General features: G+C 37.6%; 2 protein-coding genes across 2 annotated transcripts in view; both read left to right on the plus strand.

The window, feature by feature from the left end:
* LOC130215292 (5-hydroxytryptamine receptor 2C) overlaps window positions 1-8,010 on the plus strand; it is an 18,022-nt gene extending 10,012 nt beyond the window's left edge. Inside the window, exon 4 of the mRNA XM_056447217.1 lies at window positions 4,140-8,010. Coding sequence (XP_056303192.1) covers window positions 4,140-4,735 — 596 coding nt within the window. The 3' untranslated portion in view covers window positions 4,736-8,010. The remainder of the gene's footprint in view (window positions 1-4,139) is intronic.
* A 4,514-nt stretch (window positions 8,011-12,524) lies between these two features.
* si:ch73-362m14.4 (actin-binding protein WASF3) overlaps window positions 12,525-21,039 on the plus strand; it is a 29,126-nt gene continuing 20,611 nt past the window's right edge. Inside the window, exons 1-3 of the mRNA XM_056446782.1 lie at window positions 12,525-12,681; window positions 20,231-20,394; window positions 20,856-20,990. Coding sequence (XP_056302757.1) covers window positions 20,262-20,394; window positions 20,856-20,990 — 268 coding nt within the window. The 5' untranslated portion in view covers window positions 12,525-12,681; window positions 20,231-20,261. The remainder of the gene's footprint in view (window positions 12,682-20,230; window positions 20,395-20,855; window positions 20,991-21,039) is intronic.

Raw genomic sequence — 21,039 nt, forward strand, 5'->3', positions numbered from 1 at the left:
TATTTATTATAACTAAATAAAAGTATTATTGTTATTAAACAATTATTATTCTGAATAAATAACAGAAATTAATCCTAAATGTAACTGGAAAACAACGTTAAGACACTACTGGAGTGATGCTAAGATCATTTTAGAAATCTTTCGCATGATTAATAATCTCATTTGAATGAAATGCTATAGAGCAGGGGTGTCCACACTCGATCCTGGAGGGCCGGTGTCCTGGAGAGTTTAGCTCCAACCCTAATCAAACACACCTGAACCAGCTAATCAAGCTCTTACTAGGTATACTAGAAACTTCCAGGCAGGTGTGTTGAAGCATGTCGGAGTTAAGACCAGTAGGACACCGGCCCTCCATGACCGACTTTGGACACCCCTGCTATAGAGAGTCCTATAGAATACAAAAAAAGATGTTCTGTAGAAATATCTGTTGTCTTAGTTTATTAAGTCTTTACCTCCCTGACTCGTCATCCCTCCTTTTTACTTCATACAAAAAAATCCATCAGGAGGCAGTAAGACCACCCTCATATTATTAAAACTTTAGTTTTGTCGACTTGCAAAACTCACTGCGTGCCGTCACCTCCGCATAAAAGGCTGTTACACTGGTTTCACAGCGCATGAGCGGCGCGTGAGTACTTGTTTCCGCATGCATAACAACCGGAACTCGTACTGAGAGAAGAGCATCGCGTCAGGGTCCAGCAGGAGCGTTGTGTGTGGCGCGTGAGTATGGTGTCAGTTTGATTTTTGATTAAACACATTGCTTTTACCAGCGTTGGTTCAGTTGCACATAGAGAATAACGTCTTTATTCCAGGATTACCACTCTTAATAAACACACTTTGCATATGAAGTAAACCACTGGGGCACTGGAGATTTTTACTGGGGCATGTGCCCCAGTAAATTGGGTCTGGTGACGCCCCTGCCTGTACTGTAAATGGTTACCCCTTTCGCTTGCCACAGGTTGCTGCCCCCTGCTGCACACATTAACACATCAGCGGCTTCTGAGTCTGTAAAACACAGCGTGAAGCACTGCTGTATTAGTCTGCGGGATGTTGCAGCGATTCCTCTGCTTGTTTAGTATGATGAGCAATAATGTGAGCAGTCAGGCAGGCAGTCTGACCCGGTTTCAGACGCTCCCCAGGGCTGTCATAGACTCTGCTCCATGTCTTTACCTAGAGAAACAGCACTAACAGGAACTGACAGGAGGAACCATTACTGCTGCATCAGGCAAATCTCTGCGCTTGCTCTCTCACAGTCAGCGTATTCTGCATTCAACGGAAAGCTCAATGTTTCTGCACTGCTTCTCTTTGTGCATCTCTTTTTAGGTCGTATAAATAAAAAAAACACTATTTCTTTTGGCAATAGGCTCATTTTCAACCCTCCTACAGAGTTTAGTTGGGTTTTACCTTGTTTCGATCTCTGGGTCTGGCGGGAGCATTTTTAGCTTAGCTTAGCAAAGATCATTGAATCAGATTAGACCATTAGCATCTCGCTCAAAAATGACCACAGAGTTTCGTTAATTTTCTGTGTAAATAGAAAGGCGCATATGGCCTGGAACTATACTCTCATTCTGGTGTAATAATCAATAAAACGTAGCTCATTAAATTTGGTTTTAGGTTTGATATTCGCCAGACATTCGCGCGCACAGTTTTAGGGATCATCTGCGAATTACATCAACAGAACCAAAAAGCACACAAACGCGAAGCTGAAAAAATATATCTAGATGATTCCAGTAAATGGTTAGAGGCCAGACTGATTTACTATAGGTAACAAGGCTACTATACCTCTAACTATACGGCACATATACGGTACAGTACAGCATACAATACAGTATTTTCTCACATTTCCCCTTCATTTATGTATACATCACACGGATATATAAAAATAATTTGTACAGTATTTCACCTAGATGTAAGCTTCTCTTTCTAAAGTGTGCTCACATTCCTAGGGACTAAACTGACTTACTACAGGAGAAATTTTCCCGATATTTCAATTAATATATGTACAGCATAATTTTTACAGTACACAAATATTTAAAAAAATATTTACAGTAAATCACCCTATTGTAATTCTATCACTTTAAAGTGTGTAGTACATTCACAGTGGCCTCGCTGACTTTAAAGGGTGTAGTACATTCACAGAGACCTCACTGACTTCCTACAGGTGAGATTTTACTCATATTTTCATTCATATTTGTACTGTAAATATTTGTGTACATACAGTATGATAAGTTTGAATGAGAATATGGGTAAAATCTCACCTGTAGTAAGTCCGCGAGGCCTCTGTGAATGTACTACACCCTTTAAAGTCATAAAATTACAGTAGGGTGATTTACTGTAAACATTTTTGACAAATATTTGCGTATAAATATGAATGAAAATATAAGTAAACTCTCACCTGTATTAAGTCAGTCTAGCCTATATTAGTGTACTACATCCTTTAGAATATTAAATTTACAGTAGGGTGATTTACTGTAAATATTTTTCTTCAAAATTTGTGTACTGTAAAATTCTGAATAAAAATAAGGGTAAAATCTCACCTGTAGAAAGTCAGTCTAGCCTATATGAATGTACTACACCTTTTAAAACCATAAAATTACAGTAGGGTGATTTACTGTAAACATGTTTGACAAATATTTGTGTACTGTACAAACATGAATGAAAATATAAGTAAAGTCTAGCCTATATGAATGTACTACACCTTTTAAAGTCTAAAAATTACAGTGGGGTGATTTACTGTAAATATTTTTCTTCAAAATTTGTGTACTGTAAAATTCTGAATAAAAATAAGGGTAAAATCTCACCTGTAGTCAGTCAGTCTAGCCTATATGAATGTACTACACCTTTTAAAATCTTAAAATTACAGTGGGGTGATTTACTGTAAATTTTTTTCTTCAATATTTGTTTACTGTAAAATTATGAATGAAAATAGGGGCAAAATCCCACCTGTAGTAAGTTAGTGAGGTCTCTGTGAATGTACTACACCCTTTAAAACCATAAAACTACAGTAGGGTGATTTACTGTAATAATTTTTAGATAATATTTATGTACTGTAAAATTATGAATGAAAATATGATAAAATCTCACCTGTAGTAAGTCAGTCTAGCCTATATTAGTGTAATACACCCTTTAAAACCATAAAATTACAGTAGTGTGATTTACTGTAAACATTTTTCTTCAATATTTGTTTACTGTAAAATTATAATTGAAAATATGGGTAAAATCCCACCTGTAGTAAGTCAGTGAGGTCTATCTATGAGCTAAATTGTTAGTGGTGCCAAACAGCATTTCCTGTTGTTTACATCCTTGTGTACATCCTCGCTAACATACTGGTAACGCTAGAAACTGTGCATGTAATAGATCAATTATAACAAATAAAAATACTTACAGATTGTGACTCACAAGCCACAGCTTCTGCTATTATGGTTGGAGCTAATGCAATGAAACTATACTATGAAACCATTTGCTCATGATTATTGAGCAAGCTGATACACGACACGCACAAAGTGAAATGAACGAGGAGGCATGTGGAGATAATGCAAAATCTAAATCAAGTATTTTAGCATGTCAAAGTCATATTTATGTGTTTAAAATATATTTTCTTAATGACAAAATTGTGGCTAGTGAAAATAGTGAGTGGCTAGTAATGTTGGAAAACTACTAGCCACCGTAGCTGGTGATCAAAAAAGTTGACAAGACCTGAATATATTAATCAAATAGTCAAAACTCTCATTTTTGAACGAGATGCTAATGGTCTAATCTGATTCAATGATTTATGCTAAGCTAAGCTAAAAGTAATATTTCACTAGACATTTTACTAGATCTCTGTTCATTTTTTTAGAGAAAGATGCTAACGGTCTAATCTGATTCAATGATCTATGCTAAGCTAAGCTAAAAGTGCTCTCGCCAAATTCCCAGATTGGCTGAATGAATTCAAAAATGGTAAAACTCAGCTACTTGAGTTTTGCTTAGCTAAGAGTTTCGCTAAACTACAATGAATTATGCTAAGCTAAGCTAAAGGTGCTCCTGCCAGACCCAAAGATCGGCTGAATGGAGCAAAACTGTTGAGTTTTCATGCTAGATAAAGATCCTTTCTGAAGCAATACTTCACATATGTTGTTGTTGTTGTTTTTTCTGTCTTCCAGTGTTGTCCCTGCCCATTCCAGTAATGGGTTTGCAGGACGAACAGAAGGTGTTTATAGATTGTGCGTGTGTCCTGAACGAGCCTCGTTTTATCCTCGTTGGCTCAGTCGTGGCCTTCTTCGTTCCTCTGGTCATCATGGTGGTCAGCTATTACCTCACTCTCCATCATCTCCAGAAACACAGCAAGTCCTTCCCGCATGACAGCAAGAGCTCCTGCATGCATTCGTCCATCGAAACAAGTGACACAAGCTTCCTAAACAGCAAGTCCTCCTCTAAAATGTCAGTGCTCCCGGTAATCAAACGCTCACCGCTCAAAAGCAGACAAGGCATGAATCGAGCTTTGGAAAATGAACGGCGAGCCTCTAAAGTCTTGGGAGTTGTCTTCTTCCTGTTCCTGATCATGTGGTGTCCGTTCTTCATCACCAATGTGCTGAACGCCATCTGTCGGGACAACTGCAGCGAGTATGTTCATAAACTCCTCAATATATTCGTCTGGGTGGGATACGTCTCGTCTGGAGTGAATCCCCTGATTTACACCCTTTTCAACAAGACGTACCGCCAAGCCTTCGCTCGATACCTTCGCTGTAAATTTCACTAGGAAACACCACAGGAGAAGTCTGAGGCCATCAGCTATTATAGCAGATTAAGTGCTAAATAACTATCACAAACACTGTCAATGTTTTTATTTGATTTTTGATCAACATTAACATTTAGCGGACGCTTTTGTCCAATGCGACTTACAATTACGAGGCATTCAGCGACTCGACAAGAAGAGGCAATACACACAAGAAGTGCTGCTAATCCAAATGAACTGTTAGTGCCATGAGAATTAAGTGCTAGAGTAAATAGCGGGGAGTGTTTTTATAGTGTTTCTACAGGTGGTTTGTCAAGCCCACTCACCCGTGTGGAGCACACTTCATAAATGCAGATATGAAGTGATCGTAAGAAAGTATCTGCTGCAAATATGCAAGACTGGTGCGAGTGTCGGTTAAAGTGTCAGAGGGATGAAAGAGTGTTTTCTACAGGTGGTTTGTCAAGCCCACTCACCTGTGTGAGGCACACTTCATAAATGAAGATATGGAGTGATAGTAAGAAAGTGTCTGCAGCAAATATGCTAGACTGGTGCGAGTGTCGGTTAAAGTGTCAGAGGGATGAAAGAGTATTTTCTACAGGTGGTTTGTCAAGCCCACTCACCTGTGTGAGGCACACTTCATAGATGAAGATATGGAGTGGTAGTAAGAAAGTGTCTGCAGCAAATATGCAAGACTGGTGCGAGTGTCGGTTAAAGTGTCAGAGGGATGAAAGAGTATTTTCTACAGGTGGTTTGTCAAGCCCACTCACCTGTGTGAGGCACACTCAGAATTGCATCATTTTGGGGGTTGTCATGTTGTTTGGTAGGGGAAGAAGATTGGGTCCTGGTTTTGTTCACATGCTACTGAGATCCTTCCACCAGTGAGGAACAGTGAATGAAAAGGTTTTGGAAAGCCACTGACTGTATAGCTTCTCTGCAATGGCACCACAAGGCGACACTCACTCACCAACTGGAAGCTCCTGAAGGGGATCTATCTATCTGCAAAGTACTTTAAGTGGACTCTATCTGTGGACTAATGTAGAGACTAGTGATATAGGGGTGATTTTAGATACAGCCAAGGTCAAAGGGAACACTAACAGCACACCGTCTTTATTTGATTGTGGATTTTTATATCTATTTTTTTGGCTTGTGTTTCATTCATTTACATAGAGAGAGGGAAGATTATGACTTACACAGCAACTCACCACCAGGGGAAAGTTGGAAATGTTTTGGCCTTGCTTTTCAGGGAGCACCGGAAGGGACAGGGCGAGAAAAGATATTTTGCGTTCCCTCATAATACTTGTTTCCTTGATCTAGATCTAGGCCTATATTTTTATATGTTTATCGAATATCTTCTTTTTAATAGGCTATCATTAGGGCCAGACGGAATCTGCAGACATGTTTTGCTATTTCGGTGCAGAATTGTGTTAAAAAACTGTGGATTATGCGGAATTATTTTGGGAGTATCGTAACTAAAACCTTAATATATGAAATAAAAAGTAATACCTTTTAACTTGTATTTAATGTTTACAAAGCAAATCCAATTAGATTCACTTTATTTGGTAAACAAAGTAAGTCTCATATAATATCTCTACTAAAAGACAGAAAATATTACTTTACAATATTACTTTATGGGGATTAGAAGTCCTGTGAGTCCAATCAAATCACACATAGAAGGTAATTAGCATCATAATGAACTACTTCAAGACATGTGCACTTTACATTGCAGCAAGCTGTTTGGAAGTATTAAGTGTCCAAGTAGATGTCCAAAATCTTTACACGCATTGACCCAGAGGCTGTTTAGATGCAGGTCACTGATGAGAAGATGGCGGATGTTTACTGTATGATAACCAAAATGGCCTTAAACACCCAGCAGACGTCAACATGTCGTCAGATTGACGTTTTACCATAACGTTGTGGGGACGTTGCATTTTGTTTGGGAATAAAAAACGGGTTGACGACAGAACTCTATGCCAGGACAATGTCAATGCCGATGTCCAACCTAAAATCAACCAAATATCAACATCTAATGATGTTACAGCTTGATGTTGTGTCAGCGTTACCACTATGACGTCTATCAGACGTTGGATTTCGGTTGCCATACCTGATGAATAAATGTCAGTATTTGACGTCAATATGATGTTGGTTTAAGATGTTGGCTCAACATTGGATTTTGGTTACTTTCTAACAACCTAAAATCGACCAAATATCAACGTCATTTGATGTCATTATTGGACGTCAACATAAGATTGTCCTTAGACGCTGGCTAGACGTTGAATTTTGGTCACCTGACATCACAACCTAAATCTAACCTAATATTAACATCTTATGATGTTGTGTGCCTGCTGGCCAATAACTAAAAGCACTACAGAATGTTACGTTTACACACATCCACAAATAACATGTAATCAGCTTTTAACAGTATAATACTCACTACTCACTACCCATGAGTACTTTTAAAAGGGCTACTTTTACTCATACTCTTTGAGTAATATTTACAGACACTTTTACTCTACTCACACTACATTTTTAGGCAAGTAATGGTACTTTTACTTACTGTAACTATGCTTTTTCAGTACTCTTTCCACCACTGGATATGGCACATTGGATTGTCACTTATTATTTGCGAGTTATGGAAATACTAAATGGCTACCCTAAACCCTTTTGACTTTGGTTGATTCTCTATAATGAAATTTTGATTTTGTTTATTATGAATTGAATATTAAACATGCATTTTCTTCATTCTTATTCTTTATCATCAGGTATTAAATATTTTAGTGTTTTAGTGTTGATGTGATGTTTTGAGTGATCCCCCTATGAAGAAAGAGGGAGGTTTGTTTATTTTAAGGGGCATAATATAGAAGTACTGGAGTTTTTCCTCTTAAAGATGAATAAGTGGTGGGAAAACAAGTATACCCTAGGCCTATTATAGCTATATTTGGTGTCAGTGATGCAGAATTATCTAATATAATTCTTAATAATTTGGCATGTAGATTGATTTTACTAAATTGGAAACAACAAGACCCTCCACATTGCTCCACATTAATAAAAAATGTCATGTCCTGTCTGCAACTTGAGAAGATAAGGCTTTCCCTAAAAAATTAAACAAAGAATTTTGATGTAATATGGAATCCATTTATTGAGTACTTTAACTAGAGAGTGATTGAACCATAGTAGAAACGCCTCAAATACCCCCCCATATTTAATTTTTTCTTTGCATTTCCCCCCACTTTTCAGTTTTTTTAGATCTCTTATACATATAATAGTAACATGATGTTACAACTTTGTGTTTAAAAGGAAAAAAGTACACATGTAAAAGTTATCATTTGTACTGATGTAAAAAAAAATACAATAAAGAGAATGTTATAAAAAAGATTAATAAAGATGGTCAGTTTTGATTCGGTTGTGGCTTTAAAGTGGATCAATCTCTTCCATACAAACTTGTTGTCTTTCCTAGCCTTATCGCACGTCTGTTTTAACTGCACAGATATTCCTGTTGACTCTTTCATAGGTTGACATGAAGCATGTTACTGTTATGCTTCATGTGCATCAGAGTTAACAGTAGTAGAGCGACTCCTAGTGGTGACATTCACTGTTGGGTTTTTTTAATGAATAAACACTTAATGGGTTACTACAAAAATGATGCTAATAAAAATAGTTTCATGATACTTCTTACACCCGGACTGTCTTAAATTTATGAGTTGAATAAAAGGTCAATTGCTGTTTTAAATAAATAATACACAGAAATGTGACCACAAAGCCATGGTCATAAGTGTCTTTTTTATTTTAATTGATATATATATATATATATATATATATATATATATATATATATATATATATATATATATATATATATATATATATATATATATATATATATATATATCGTCACCTTAGAATTAAAAGGTTCTATCTGACATTTTTGTCAAAATTGAGTTATTGACATATTCTTATTAAATGACAACTTATTTACATTATGGGATGTTTTTTATAAGTTGTTTACATTTTAAGACTTTTTATTTCAAAAACAAATGTTACACACATACTGTTTTCTATATGGAATACAAAAACTTTGAAGCTCAATATCTCAAAATCATTCAGAAAGCAGATAGAACCTTATAATTCCAAGGTGACAAGATACATATACATATACATACATATACATATATATATATATATCACCTGCAAGTGAACAAATAAGATTTCCATTGATGCATGGTTTGTTAGGATTATATTTGGTTTAGAATCTGAGATATTATTATATTTAAATAATATATATTGAAAATCTGCAATCTGAGGGTTAAACAAAATCTACATATTGAAAAAAAGTCATTAAAGTTGTCTAAATGGAGTGCTAAATAATGCAACTAAAAATAGAGTTTTGAGAAATATACTGTACATTCACTCTTCATGGAGCATTTGAGAATTTGTAATTATTGTATTATAATTAATAAATGACTCATTTTGACTCATACAATGCATAATTTAGCTTTTGCTTAAAATACACCCATGCAACATAAGATATTCTGCATATATTATAAATAATATATATATTAATAAGTAATATTAATATTGTTAAGGGCGGCACCGTGCAGCAGTGGGTAGCGCTGTCACCTCACAGCAAGATGGTCGCTGGTTAGAGCCTCGGCTGGGTCAGTTGGCATTTCTGTGTGGAGTTTGCATGCTCTCCCCGTGTTGTTGTAGGTTTCCTCCGGGTGCGCCGGTTTCCCCCACAGTCCAAAGACATGTGGTACAGGGGAATTGGGTAAGCTAAATTGTACATTGTGGATGTAAGTAAATGTGAGTGTGTGTGGGTGTTTCCCAGTGTTTGGGTTGCGGTTGAAAGGGCATCCGCTATGTAAAACATATGCTGAATAAGTTGGTGGTTCATTCCGCTGTGGCGACACATGATTAATAAAGAGACTAAGCCGAAAATGAATGAATATTTTTAAAAATAGGAGTATTATTATAAATATTGCGGCATGTTTATAAATAGAGTTTAGACTACAATTTGATTGAAACAAAGTTGTATAAAAATGTTATGTTTATTGGTTAAAGTTAATCCAAAAATGAGCATTCTGTCATCATTTACTCGTCTTTTACTTGTTTCAAATCGTTACACACGAAATAAAATATTTTGAAGAATGTTGGAAACCGGTAACCATTGACTTCCATAGTAATTGTTTCTCCTGTGTGAGTCAAAGCTTACAGATGATTCTCATCTTATTTCTTGTTTGCATGGAGAGGAATGAAAGAAATAAAGTTTTACAAACATTTAAGCTGAGGGAGAGTAAATAATAGTAAGTAAATATTCATTTTGAGAGCTATCCCATGCCAATTTAAATGATCTTCCAGCTTTTTACTTTTTCATTTCAGTCATGCAAATAATACTCATCTGAAATTATATTAAATTAAGAAGGTGAAGGTCTGAATGTGCCAATATGAAGCCAACTTCACCTCAATCAGCAAAACAAGTACAAGTCACACTACAAGACACATCTTACGCTTATTAAAATGTAATTATTTTAATTAAATGTCCCACTGATTTAACAGATGAAGCTACTTTTCTTTAAAATACCCGTTTGTTTTGTAGTGTTGCATTGCAACTGAGTCCTGAAAAGGGTTAAAACCCGCACAAACACTCTACAGCAGCTCTTTATTGTCCGGTTTTCTTTCCCACAGTAGCCAAAAGAGGATCCTTGTTGTCCCAAACCACACAGACTGTTAAGTGGAATTGGGCACGCAGCATAAAATAGGAACAATTACTAAACACTGAGAGTTAAACAAACCCACAGTGTTAATTCAGTTCAATGGGGTATATGCACAGCTAGGGTTTTTCAGCCGATGATAAGCGTCCGGTGAAAGGTTCATGTGATTATTTTCAGTACAGTTCCATTTACAGCATCGATGTTGTAATTAAAATACAATCAGTTAAATAGACTTCAGCATTCATTTAGTTGTTGAAGTGTCAAACAATGAAAATTAGTTTCGACTTCCCGCCAAACTGAACAAGGAGGCGGAGCCAAGAGCACTCCACCCCACAGGCAGACAGAGAGAAGCAACATGAGTGAGAGGACCGGCATTCAGCCGTACATGTACGACTCGGACACAGACCAAGCAGAGACTACAAAATCATTTGTGTCTGTATAATTTTACAGCCACCTGTGTGCTAGTTTAAAGTTCCGAGCTTATACACCGAGACTAATAACCACGGACACTGAATTAACTTTGAATGAGGCTATAACTAAAGGGCGTCACACACCAGATGCGCCGCTCAGAGACGACACGACACACCAGACGCGCACATTCGCATGCTATTTAAAATGAGACTATTCAGATGGCGCTCTGTGGTGCGGCAGAAATATGAACAGTGTCCTGAGTCGTGGCTGGGCGTCGCGGACAGCCGCCGACATGCGGCGCCGTTGTGTGTATACCCTGATAGAAACCTATGTTTAAAATTCTAAAATGCATAGCGCTGCGCGGCCAGGCGGCGCTTCTGGTGTGCGATCTGCTTAAGGCAAGTTTGTTATTTCCAATGGAGGGATGCGCACGTGAGGCAACACGGTCGCACTTTCCAGCTGCACCTAGTTGAGATGACAGGGAGCTTCTGTGACCGTGGGAAATGCAAACGGCTGAAGTTTAAGGAAGACGCAATGAAAAGTACACATGTTTGCTAACCCACCTGAAGTTACAAACAATGGCACCGATGAGAGCGATCATGTGGTGAATGTTGATCTTGTGTTGAGCCCACTGAGCCTTACATCTAAAAATAGAGCTAGGGTGTTTCTTCGGTGACATCGCTTTGACTCACACGCTGAAAATGGCGGACGTGAAACAACAAGCTGAGGATATCGTAATGCGCACCTGTCAATCAATATTGGTGGGCGGGGGGACCGCACTCCTACGTCAAGTTGCTGTTGATCTCAAAACCGCTCCAATTGGTCCACCGTTTTTTATGTTGTTAAATTAAAAAAATGGACTGGGTGTGTTTATATCACGCCAATATGACGGTCTATACACTACACCTACACATGTCTGTCCAAACACCTTGAAAAGTAGATTTTTCACCATAGGTGCGCTTTAATGCAGCGCTTCTTGTCTGGTCTGAGACCCACTTTATATTGTATATCTATCAGTCAGTGAAGATCACTAATTTTTAAAGAAATCAGACATTAAACATGACAATTTTACAATGGAAAGACAGTTTAAACTCCACACAGAAATGCCAACTGACCCAGCCGGGGCTCGAACCAGCAACCTTCTTGCTGTGAGGCGACAGTGCTAACCACTGAGTCACCTCTCCCCTATTAGTGACTGAAATAATGCTGTATTACCAGTATCAGAGACTCTTTTAACAAGAAAACCCTACTATCTTGTATTTATTTAATCATTATATATGAAAAGTTCAGATGCAAAAACCTAAAAGTGCCATCTAGAATTTTCTTCTACGTTTTTCTCTAAATCTAATGTTTATGTTCAGTTATTTCATGTTAAAATTGCTGAAAAGAACCTGTACTTTGCCATTAAAATGAAATTACCGAATCAGAGATAGGAGTCTGAGAAAAATGCTAATTTTAGAAGAAAATTTCAGGTTTTTGCATCTGAACTCTTCATGTACATTTTGTATATTTGTATTTTGTTTATTCTTACCCCCTGGCATGCATACGTTTTTATTTTAAAATGTTATATGCTAAAAAAAAGCACCCCTTTGATGCTTTTGACACACACACGTACACACACATAGGGGTGGTGGTCTGTGTGTGACTGTGAACGCGCGCGCATGCGCAGTAGCACCGCCTCTGCAGCGCGCGGCGACCAGCGACGCTTCCCAGGCAACGCAACGCATCAGCACCACCTCCGCGCTCATCAACGCTATGCCACCGCGAAATAACGCCATGTAACGCAGGAAAAGCCCATAAAAAAGCACGTCCACATTAAAGAAGAGCGACAGGGGACGACTACAGTTATCTGTGAGTACTCCGCGTAATTCAATATCGCATGTGATTTTACGCGATAATGCCAAAATGACTAGCATGGATGTAGCGGTGCTGGATCATCCCTGACACGGGCTCCGGAATAACTATATTGGGTTCACGGTGTTTAATCGCCCTCACATGAGTGTCTGTCAGCATTTCAGTCCTTTTCCCGCGGACGAAAGACACGCACCTGTTATCATTTCGATTGCCAGCACAGTGTTCATGGATGGATGACGTCATGCTGCACGGCGTTATGCGCGAGTGACGTCATCGCAATCATCAGTCAGCCACCGAAAGTCAGAAGCTGTAACGTTAGGGCTCTTTGATGCAATTCCTAGTGGAATTGTTCAGCTCTTATCTGGTAATTTATCCTCTGAATCAAATCTTTTACATAGTAGCCAGCTAAGTGTCAATGGTGTGAAAATTATAGACAGTAAATTTAATAATTGCTACATTAAAAAGTTATGCAGAACCACATTGTTGCCTAAATGCAAATCTTTCTGGAATTCCTTATTTGAGCAAAATGAGTGGAAAAAAGTTTGGAAGTTACCTAGTAAATACTGTCTCACCAATAAAGTTAAAGAAGTCACATATAAACTAATACATTTAATTTATCCAGTGAAAGAAGTGGTTAAAAAAAAAAAAAATTTTTTAGAGACATGGAATCTGTGTGCACTTTTTGTGAGTTAGAGGAGGAATCGATTAAACATCTATTTTTTGAATGCACATATACCCAAATGTTTTGGTTTGATGTTGAATATCTTATATTCAAACTTACGAAATTAAAAATTCAGTTTTCTTGTAAAGATATTTTTTTGATTTACAACAATAATAACCAAACTTTGGATCAGAATTTGTTTATTAATTTAATGATAATATATGGGAAGTACCATGTACACAAACAAAAATGGTCCAGTGATAAGCCTAATATTCATTTGTTTAAAATTGATCTTAAGCATTATATTGAAACCCTAAAAGACACAAAAAATAAAAAAGCTATAAGAATGTATGCAATTTTGGAATCCTTTTCTTATACAAATTTCTTGTAATTCCTATATCCCCTGTAAGTTTATTATTTAATTTTTTTTATTTTAATTTTTTCTACTGATTTGTTCCTTTGATGTTAAAAATGTAAACATTGTGTTCCTCATTTTTGTATACTAATGTTCTTGTTATACAATAAAAAAAAAAAAATAAATAAAAAAATAAAAAAAAAAAAAAAAAAAAAAAAAAAAACGTTAGGGCTCTTGCGTAGCTGAAGGGAGTTCTCATTTAGTCTGGACAGAGAATTTATAATAGCCAGAAATGAGACAGAGAGAGAGAGAGGGGAGCTGAGATAGAGGTAAAGTTGGTTTTATACTCGGATATTCAGACATTCTCCTTAATATAATTTCAGGAAAGTATTCTTTGCAAATTCTAAATAAGAAAATCATATTAGCAGCAAATGACTATCAAAGTAAAACATTGTGCACAGTGAATTAGATAGTGTTGATGTTGTTTACAAGTCATACTTGGATGCTAATTCCGACCGAATATCCAAAGTAACATGGTAAACAATATATAGACTGCTAAATGAACGAATGTGCGAATATAAAAACTTTACCTCTGTGGATCAGAGAAATGTCTAGAGCTCAGACTGTGTTGTTAATGAGAGAAAAAGTTAATGAGAATTAAAGGACCTGTGAAATGAAAATAAAGTTGTTTTTTTCATGTTAAAGTCTGCTAGTTTTAAGGATAGCTAGTGCGCTCCAAAACAGTGACATAATTCACGATTAGTAAATATAAAACTGATACAAACACCCAAAGCTTGCTGTTTGTTGCTTGCACCTAAATTGGATCAATGATTTTTGGATCACCTCATACACTAATCAGGCAGTACCTTTGTAAAATGCACACTTTTGTACCTATCAGGTCCACAATTTGATCCTAAAGGCAGTGGCGGTTCTAGACCAGAGTAGCTGGGGGGGCCGAACAGGGGCCACTTGTAAGTTTTATGGGGCACACTTTAACATACATCACAAACTACTTAAACCGTTATTCGAAGTCATTTTTTCATGCATGACTCTGCAGTCTTCATAAACAAGATATTTAAATTACTTACTCAAACAGACTCAAACAGGCATGGGCCTAAGATTCTGAAGTTGTGATAACCTTGGATAAAAATATCACGGTTTCACAGTATTCTGCTCACTGCTTTAAAATATATTCTTTTTAAATGTCTAGGTAAAAAAACAAAAATTTCTTCCCCTCTGTAAACAATATATTTTATTTTTTGAAAGATTTATAATAGTTTCCCTACTGAAAAAAACAGCTTAAACCAGCCTAGGCTGGTTGGCTGGTTTTAGCTGGTCGACCAGCCTGGTTTTAGAGGGGTTTTGGCCATTTCCAGGCTGGTGTCCAGCCATTTCCAGCCTGGTCTTAGCTGGTCAGGCTGGGAGATGACCAGCTAAAACCAGCTTGACCAGCCTAGGCAGGCTGGGAGCCCAGCCAAAACCAACTATGTCCAGCTTAAACCAGGCTGGTCATAGCTGGATTTAGCTGGTCATTTTCCAGCCTGACCAGCTAAGACCAGGCTGGAAATAGCTGGAAACCAGCCTGGAAATGGCCAAAACTCCTCTAAAACCAGGCTGGTCAACCAGCTAAAACCAGCCTACCAGCCTAGGCTGGTTTAAGCTGGATTTTTCAGCAGGGTTGGGGCAGTAAACATGTCAGGGTAAATAATTCAAATGAATCATTGACTTCTGCTGTCTTAATTTATTTCAAAAACAGATTTATTTACAATGTAAAACGGCATCTTTGGATATTTTTCCTGCTGGAGATACTGTTGTCCTACAAAACAACATAAAAAGGAAATAAAAACTCTTACACATACCTTAGGAACATTATTGGCAGTTTTAAAACCTCGACTTTTCCAAACCATGGTATACCTTGAACACGGTTATCGTCCCATGCCTAGACTCAAAATAATCATCCATGAGGAATAGTATAACACATTTTTAACATTCAAGTACATCAAGGCACATTTGTACCTGTAAACTTTAGCAGATACAGTTGAAGTACAACAAAAAAAATTCTTCTGGAGTCATAATACATCTTATTTTTTTACAGATATGATTAGCAGCACGTGCTACAACATGACGCATTCTGATAGAACTCACGTTTTGTTGTTATATGAACACGTTATTTTAAGTTTTCCATTTCCCTTCAAGTTGAGGCTGTTACAACTCATATTGTTGAGTATTGAGGCATTGCAAGTTGATAAGACATGATTTGACTAAAACTCAGAATCATTTTTGACAGTGAAGTGGAGTTTTCGTTTTGGGGTGAACTGTCCCTTTAAAACAGACGAGGGCATGGGAAAAAACAGATTGATTCACATTCCAGGCTGTAGTGCTGGGAACAGATTACGTAAATGTGATTTCGCTGAAGGAGTCTATAGCATGTCTCTCCTTCAGCATAGTTGAGGCGTTGCCATGGTTTTCTCTCTTTCTCCGACTGTAGAAGCCGGCTGTGTGTTTACACTCAGATTCTTCAGCTGTGCAGAGAAATAATGCTGGTTATTGAGGATCAGTGTGTAGCGAGTAGAAAATGCTGTGGTATATGTCGGTAGAAGTGGAACAAAAATGAATATTGCAAAATATATTGTCTTAAAACTATACTATAGTAAAGTAGTAAAGTGTACCTAATGCATAAGTGTCCTAATGAACATGATGGTTAATTGAAAGAAGTAAGTTTATTGCTTATAGTCATGTGACCCAAAGTGCACTGTATAAAATGCAGGGTTCCACACAATTACTTCATGTTGTCCCAACACAAATCCATTAAGTCAATATAACTAATTTAAAGTTAAACCCTTTTTTACAAGATGTAAAATAAATCACTGATGTCCCTAGAGTGTGTGTGTGAAGTTTGAGCTCAAAATATAACACAGAGAATGTTTTCTAACTCTCTGAAACTGAGCTTTTTAGGCTTTGATGCCGTTTTGGTGACTGTCGCTTTAAATTCAAATGAGATTGTGCTCTTTTCAGAAGAGGGCGGAGCTACAGATGTCTGTGTCGGCATAGGGGCAGATTTAAAAACAAGACTATTGTTCTATGCTAATGAGGGAGAGATGGTCACTAGTGGGCGGGGCTTTCCACCTCTGATGACACGTACAAAGGGAGAATGTCAATCAAAGTGTTTCTGCAGACTGTTTTTATCAAGTCTGATTATAAACAATACAATTAATTAATTTTTACTATTAGAAGCTGGTTACATTCACACGCTGCTGCCACACAGCTGTGTTTAAACCCCTTAAAAAAGTAATTTTTGCATAATAGGTGCCCTTTAAGTATATTGAACATGTTGAATTGTGTTGTTTCAGCTCATATTAAATAAGTAGTTTGAACAAGCAGCAAAAAATTGTAGTGTATTATTGTAGAGTACTAGCAAACATGTGAGGCTAGTTGCTAGGCTAGTCACAGCGCTGAAATAGCATGCGTTTGTTTCATTGAGCGTCACGAGCACAACAGATTGAGCTTCCTCCTTCAGGATGTTTATGTCCACTATCCTGACCGTGTCAAATTATCACCAACAGCTGCAAAAGGCGTCCACAGCAGCCTCAGGGAGCACCGTGGCCTATTTTTATAAAATGCACTTCATTCAAGCAACGTTTTCTTTTTCTTTTCTGGCAAAACAGAAAGAGGCGAATCTGACAGTGCAGCGTGTCGCATTATTGTCTCACATCGGAGTCACTTTATAAGGTCTAGTACTCAGCCAGGCATGAGAGAGAGGCCTTGATGGTTGTCATGGAGACGGTCGTTGGCTTCAAGGCAAATTGTCTGTGTGAGTGAACCCAGAAGACGTAAAGCTTAATATTAGCGCTGTTCAGATAATAAAACATTCAGAAAATATCCTTCAGTGCATCATTAAGGACAAAATATGTAAATAATGCAAAAGGCATACAAAATGTAACGCGAGTGTGTATTTTAAATGAATTATTTGGTGTACATAATATGCATGTGTGTATATGTCTATAACGTGTGTATGTCTATATCGTACACTGTAAATATACGTTAATTAACAGTTTCTGCATTGTGTGTGTGTGTGTTTCGTTTATTATTATTGAACAAAGTGACTTTAAGAGATAAAATACAAAGAAATAAGTCTGTAAAATAACAGAAAATGTGCTGCAGTTTATTACAAGGCTTTTGTAGCATAATATACAACACCAACCCAGACAATATATCAATGCAAACTATTAAACATGCTCATAAAAGTCACTTTTTCAAGCTTAAAAGTTGCTGGAAGAAAGATCAAGCTCCCATAATGCAATTCAAAAGCCTAAATAAATGGGAAAATACAAAAAAATTAAAACATCAATCACAAAATACGACAAATTGTACATTTACGGCTATTTCTTTACACTTTCTGGCCACTTTATTAGGTACATCTTGTTTATAATCAGTGATGGTTATAATTAATTACCAAATTTATGTAAAAGCAATGGGTAACACTTTATTTTGATGGTCCATTGGAGTATTAGTAGACTGTCTGCTTAATATCTGCTGATTCTGCTCCTTCAACAGACGTAAAATCAATGTAAAATCACGATTTCTGAAATCTCCTAAAACTGGAGATAAATCATGTTTTTTTTGTGATTGTACTTTTCAATGCACAATATTAAACATGATATCTTAAAAAAATTGGGAGTTTTTGACCAGTAGACTGGAGTATTATTTAATATTTTTGTATCATACTGATACAGTTTTCTCGATTGAGCAAGAGGTGCACCTCAGCCAATGAGGGCAAAGGGGCAGTGGCCCCAGCCACCGGGCCACCCCCCTGTGCACGGCCCTTCCATTGACTTACTTTGACAAAGTATTTGCTTTTCCTTTCCTTTTGTAGAAGTTAATAGTTACAGGTAACTGATGTAAAAAAAAATATATATATATATATATATATATATATATATATATATGTGAAGTTTCACAAACTAATTTCGAGAGGAGCACGTGATATGATTGACTACAGCTGATCCTCATTGCTAATCATTAGCTAGCCTATCAGATCATTCTAAAACTACTATAAATATCCTGCCTAAACTTCATTCCTTATCTTCGTTTTGGAAACCCCCCCCCTCATCCTTCCCTTCTCCCTCCTCCTCTTTCATGATCGGGCAACACGGTGGCTCAGTGGTTAGCACTGATGACTCGCAGTAAGAAGGCCACATGTTCAAGTTCTAATTGAGCCAGTCGGCACTCCCTGCGTAAAGTTTGCATGTTCTCCCTGTGTTTGCGTGGGTTTTCTCCGGGTCCTCCGGTTTCCTCCCACAGTCTAAAAACATGTAGTGAATAGTAATACAGTCACAAGCACTTAACGCATACATAGCAAAAGGGGGCACTCGAGAAACTCCTGATCTCGTATCCCTCCTAATGCTCATTGACCAGGCGGGAACCTCGAGCTCATCTATCTGCGAGTTCAGGGTTCTCTCCCGGGACAGCATGCCAAACCTGCTATCATAGTCGAGCATTATCTGAGTGTGAACTCTTGAAATATATATATATATATAGCTAATGAATCAAAGACACATTGACTTTCATCATTTCTTTGCCTACTTTCATTTAAAATTTGGATCGGGTGTAAGAGTACACCACCTTTTTTTTTTAGGTCTACACCACTGAACCCAACCTTTAATTTGTACAATGTAAAAGCTTAATGTAAGCTAATTAAACATTCATGGATAGAAGATCACAACAGTGTGTCTTTTCAAGCAAATTCACCAAATGTTTCATGAACTCCATAACAGAGTCGACTGTAACTAGGAAAGACATTATACACAATTAACTCGCTGTGCTCACAGGGATGCACGATTAAAACTAATGACAGAGACATTATAAATAATGACACAGAAATGACTCTCTAAACTTAGCTGGCTTCATTACAGAGCGTGTTTCCTCATCTTTATATCTATTGTGAGACTCGTTTCAATTTCATAAGCCACATATTAAAGCATCTTGATTTAACGTCACGCAATGTCTATATGTAGTGCCTCTATGTAGATATTACTGCCGGGCAAAAATTAATCACATGCAAAATAATAGTTTATTTTGTACCGATTTGTATTCATTTCATTCAGTTTAGTCACTTATTTATCAGGGGTTGACACAGCGGAATGAACCGCCAACTATTCCAGCATATGTTTTACCATTATGATGCCTTTTCAGCTGCAACCCAGTACTAGGAAACACCCATGCACTCTCACATTCACACACACATACACTATGACCAATTTAGTTCATCAACTCTCATATAGCGCATGTGTTAGGACTGTGAGGAGCACCCAGAGGAAACCCACAACTACACGGGGAGAACATGCAAACACACAGAAAAGCCAGCTGACCTAGCCAGGACTCGAACCTGTGACCTTTGAGCCACCGTGCCACGCTAGACTTTTCATATCTGAGCTCGACTGTACATTTAAGAAGAGCCTTCGTGTTTGCTGCATGAAGAGCTTCAGAGAGTGTTTTTGACGTCTGAATGTATCGTGTGTGTGTCTCCGCAGGTCAGTGCGTGTTCAGCTTTTGAGCGCAGTCATGCCTCTGGTCAAGAGGACCATCGAGCCCAAGCACTTGTGCAGGGGAGCGCTGCCCGACGGAGTGACCAACGAGCTGGAGTGCGTCACGAACAGCACACTGGCGGCCATCATCAAACAGCTCGGCGGACTCAGTGCGTTCACTTTATTTACATTTACAGCTGCTCATTTAGCAGGCGCTGTCATACAGAGTGACTTACTAATGAGGGATACATCATGCAGTTCGTTAACTCAATTTATCAGTGTAAGAATGGGTTTAACCACAGCGGTTTGACCTGCCGAATGACTAAAAAATGATCAGTATGATGGTGAAAACTGTACAAGAAGATCTCTAAATGCTAATTTAAATAGTTTATTAATCGTTTACTTGTTCTGAATGATGATTTTAACTTAACTTGTTACTAATGTTTATTAATGTAGAGTTAATGATTTACAAGTTCTTAATTTACTACTTGCTTATGCTTAATAAATGATTCATAGTGTGCAGTTATTATGTAACCCGACCATTAGCCGTCTCTAAGTTAATGATGTTGTGCGCGGATGCTGTTTGAGCAAATGCTCAGTTTTGTCTGATTGTGTGTGTTTATGGACTCAGGTCGACATGCGGAGGACATCTTCGGGGAGCTTTTTAACGAGGCCAACAGCTTCTACATGCGCATGAACAGTTTACAGGAGCGAGTGGACCTGCTGGCGGTGAAGGTCACACAACTGGACTCCACTGTGGAGGAGGGTACGTCTGATGTGAATGTGTGAATACAGGCAAATGCAGACTTGGGGTA

This window comes from Danio aesculapii, chromosome 21 (genome assembly GCF_903798145.1).
Source record: "Danio aesculapii chromosome 21, fDanAes4.1, whole genome shotgun sequence".
NCBI classification, from domain to species: domain Eukaryota; kingdom Metazoa; phylum Chordata; class Actinopteri; order Cypriniformes; family Danionidae; genus Danio; species Danio aesculapii.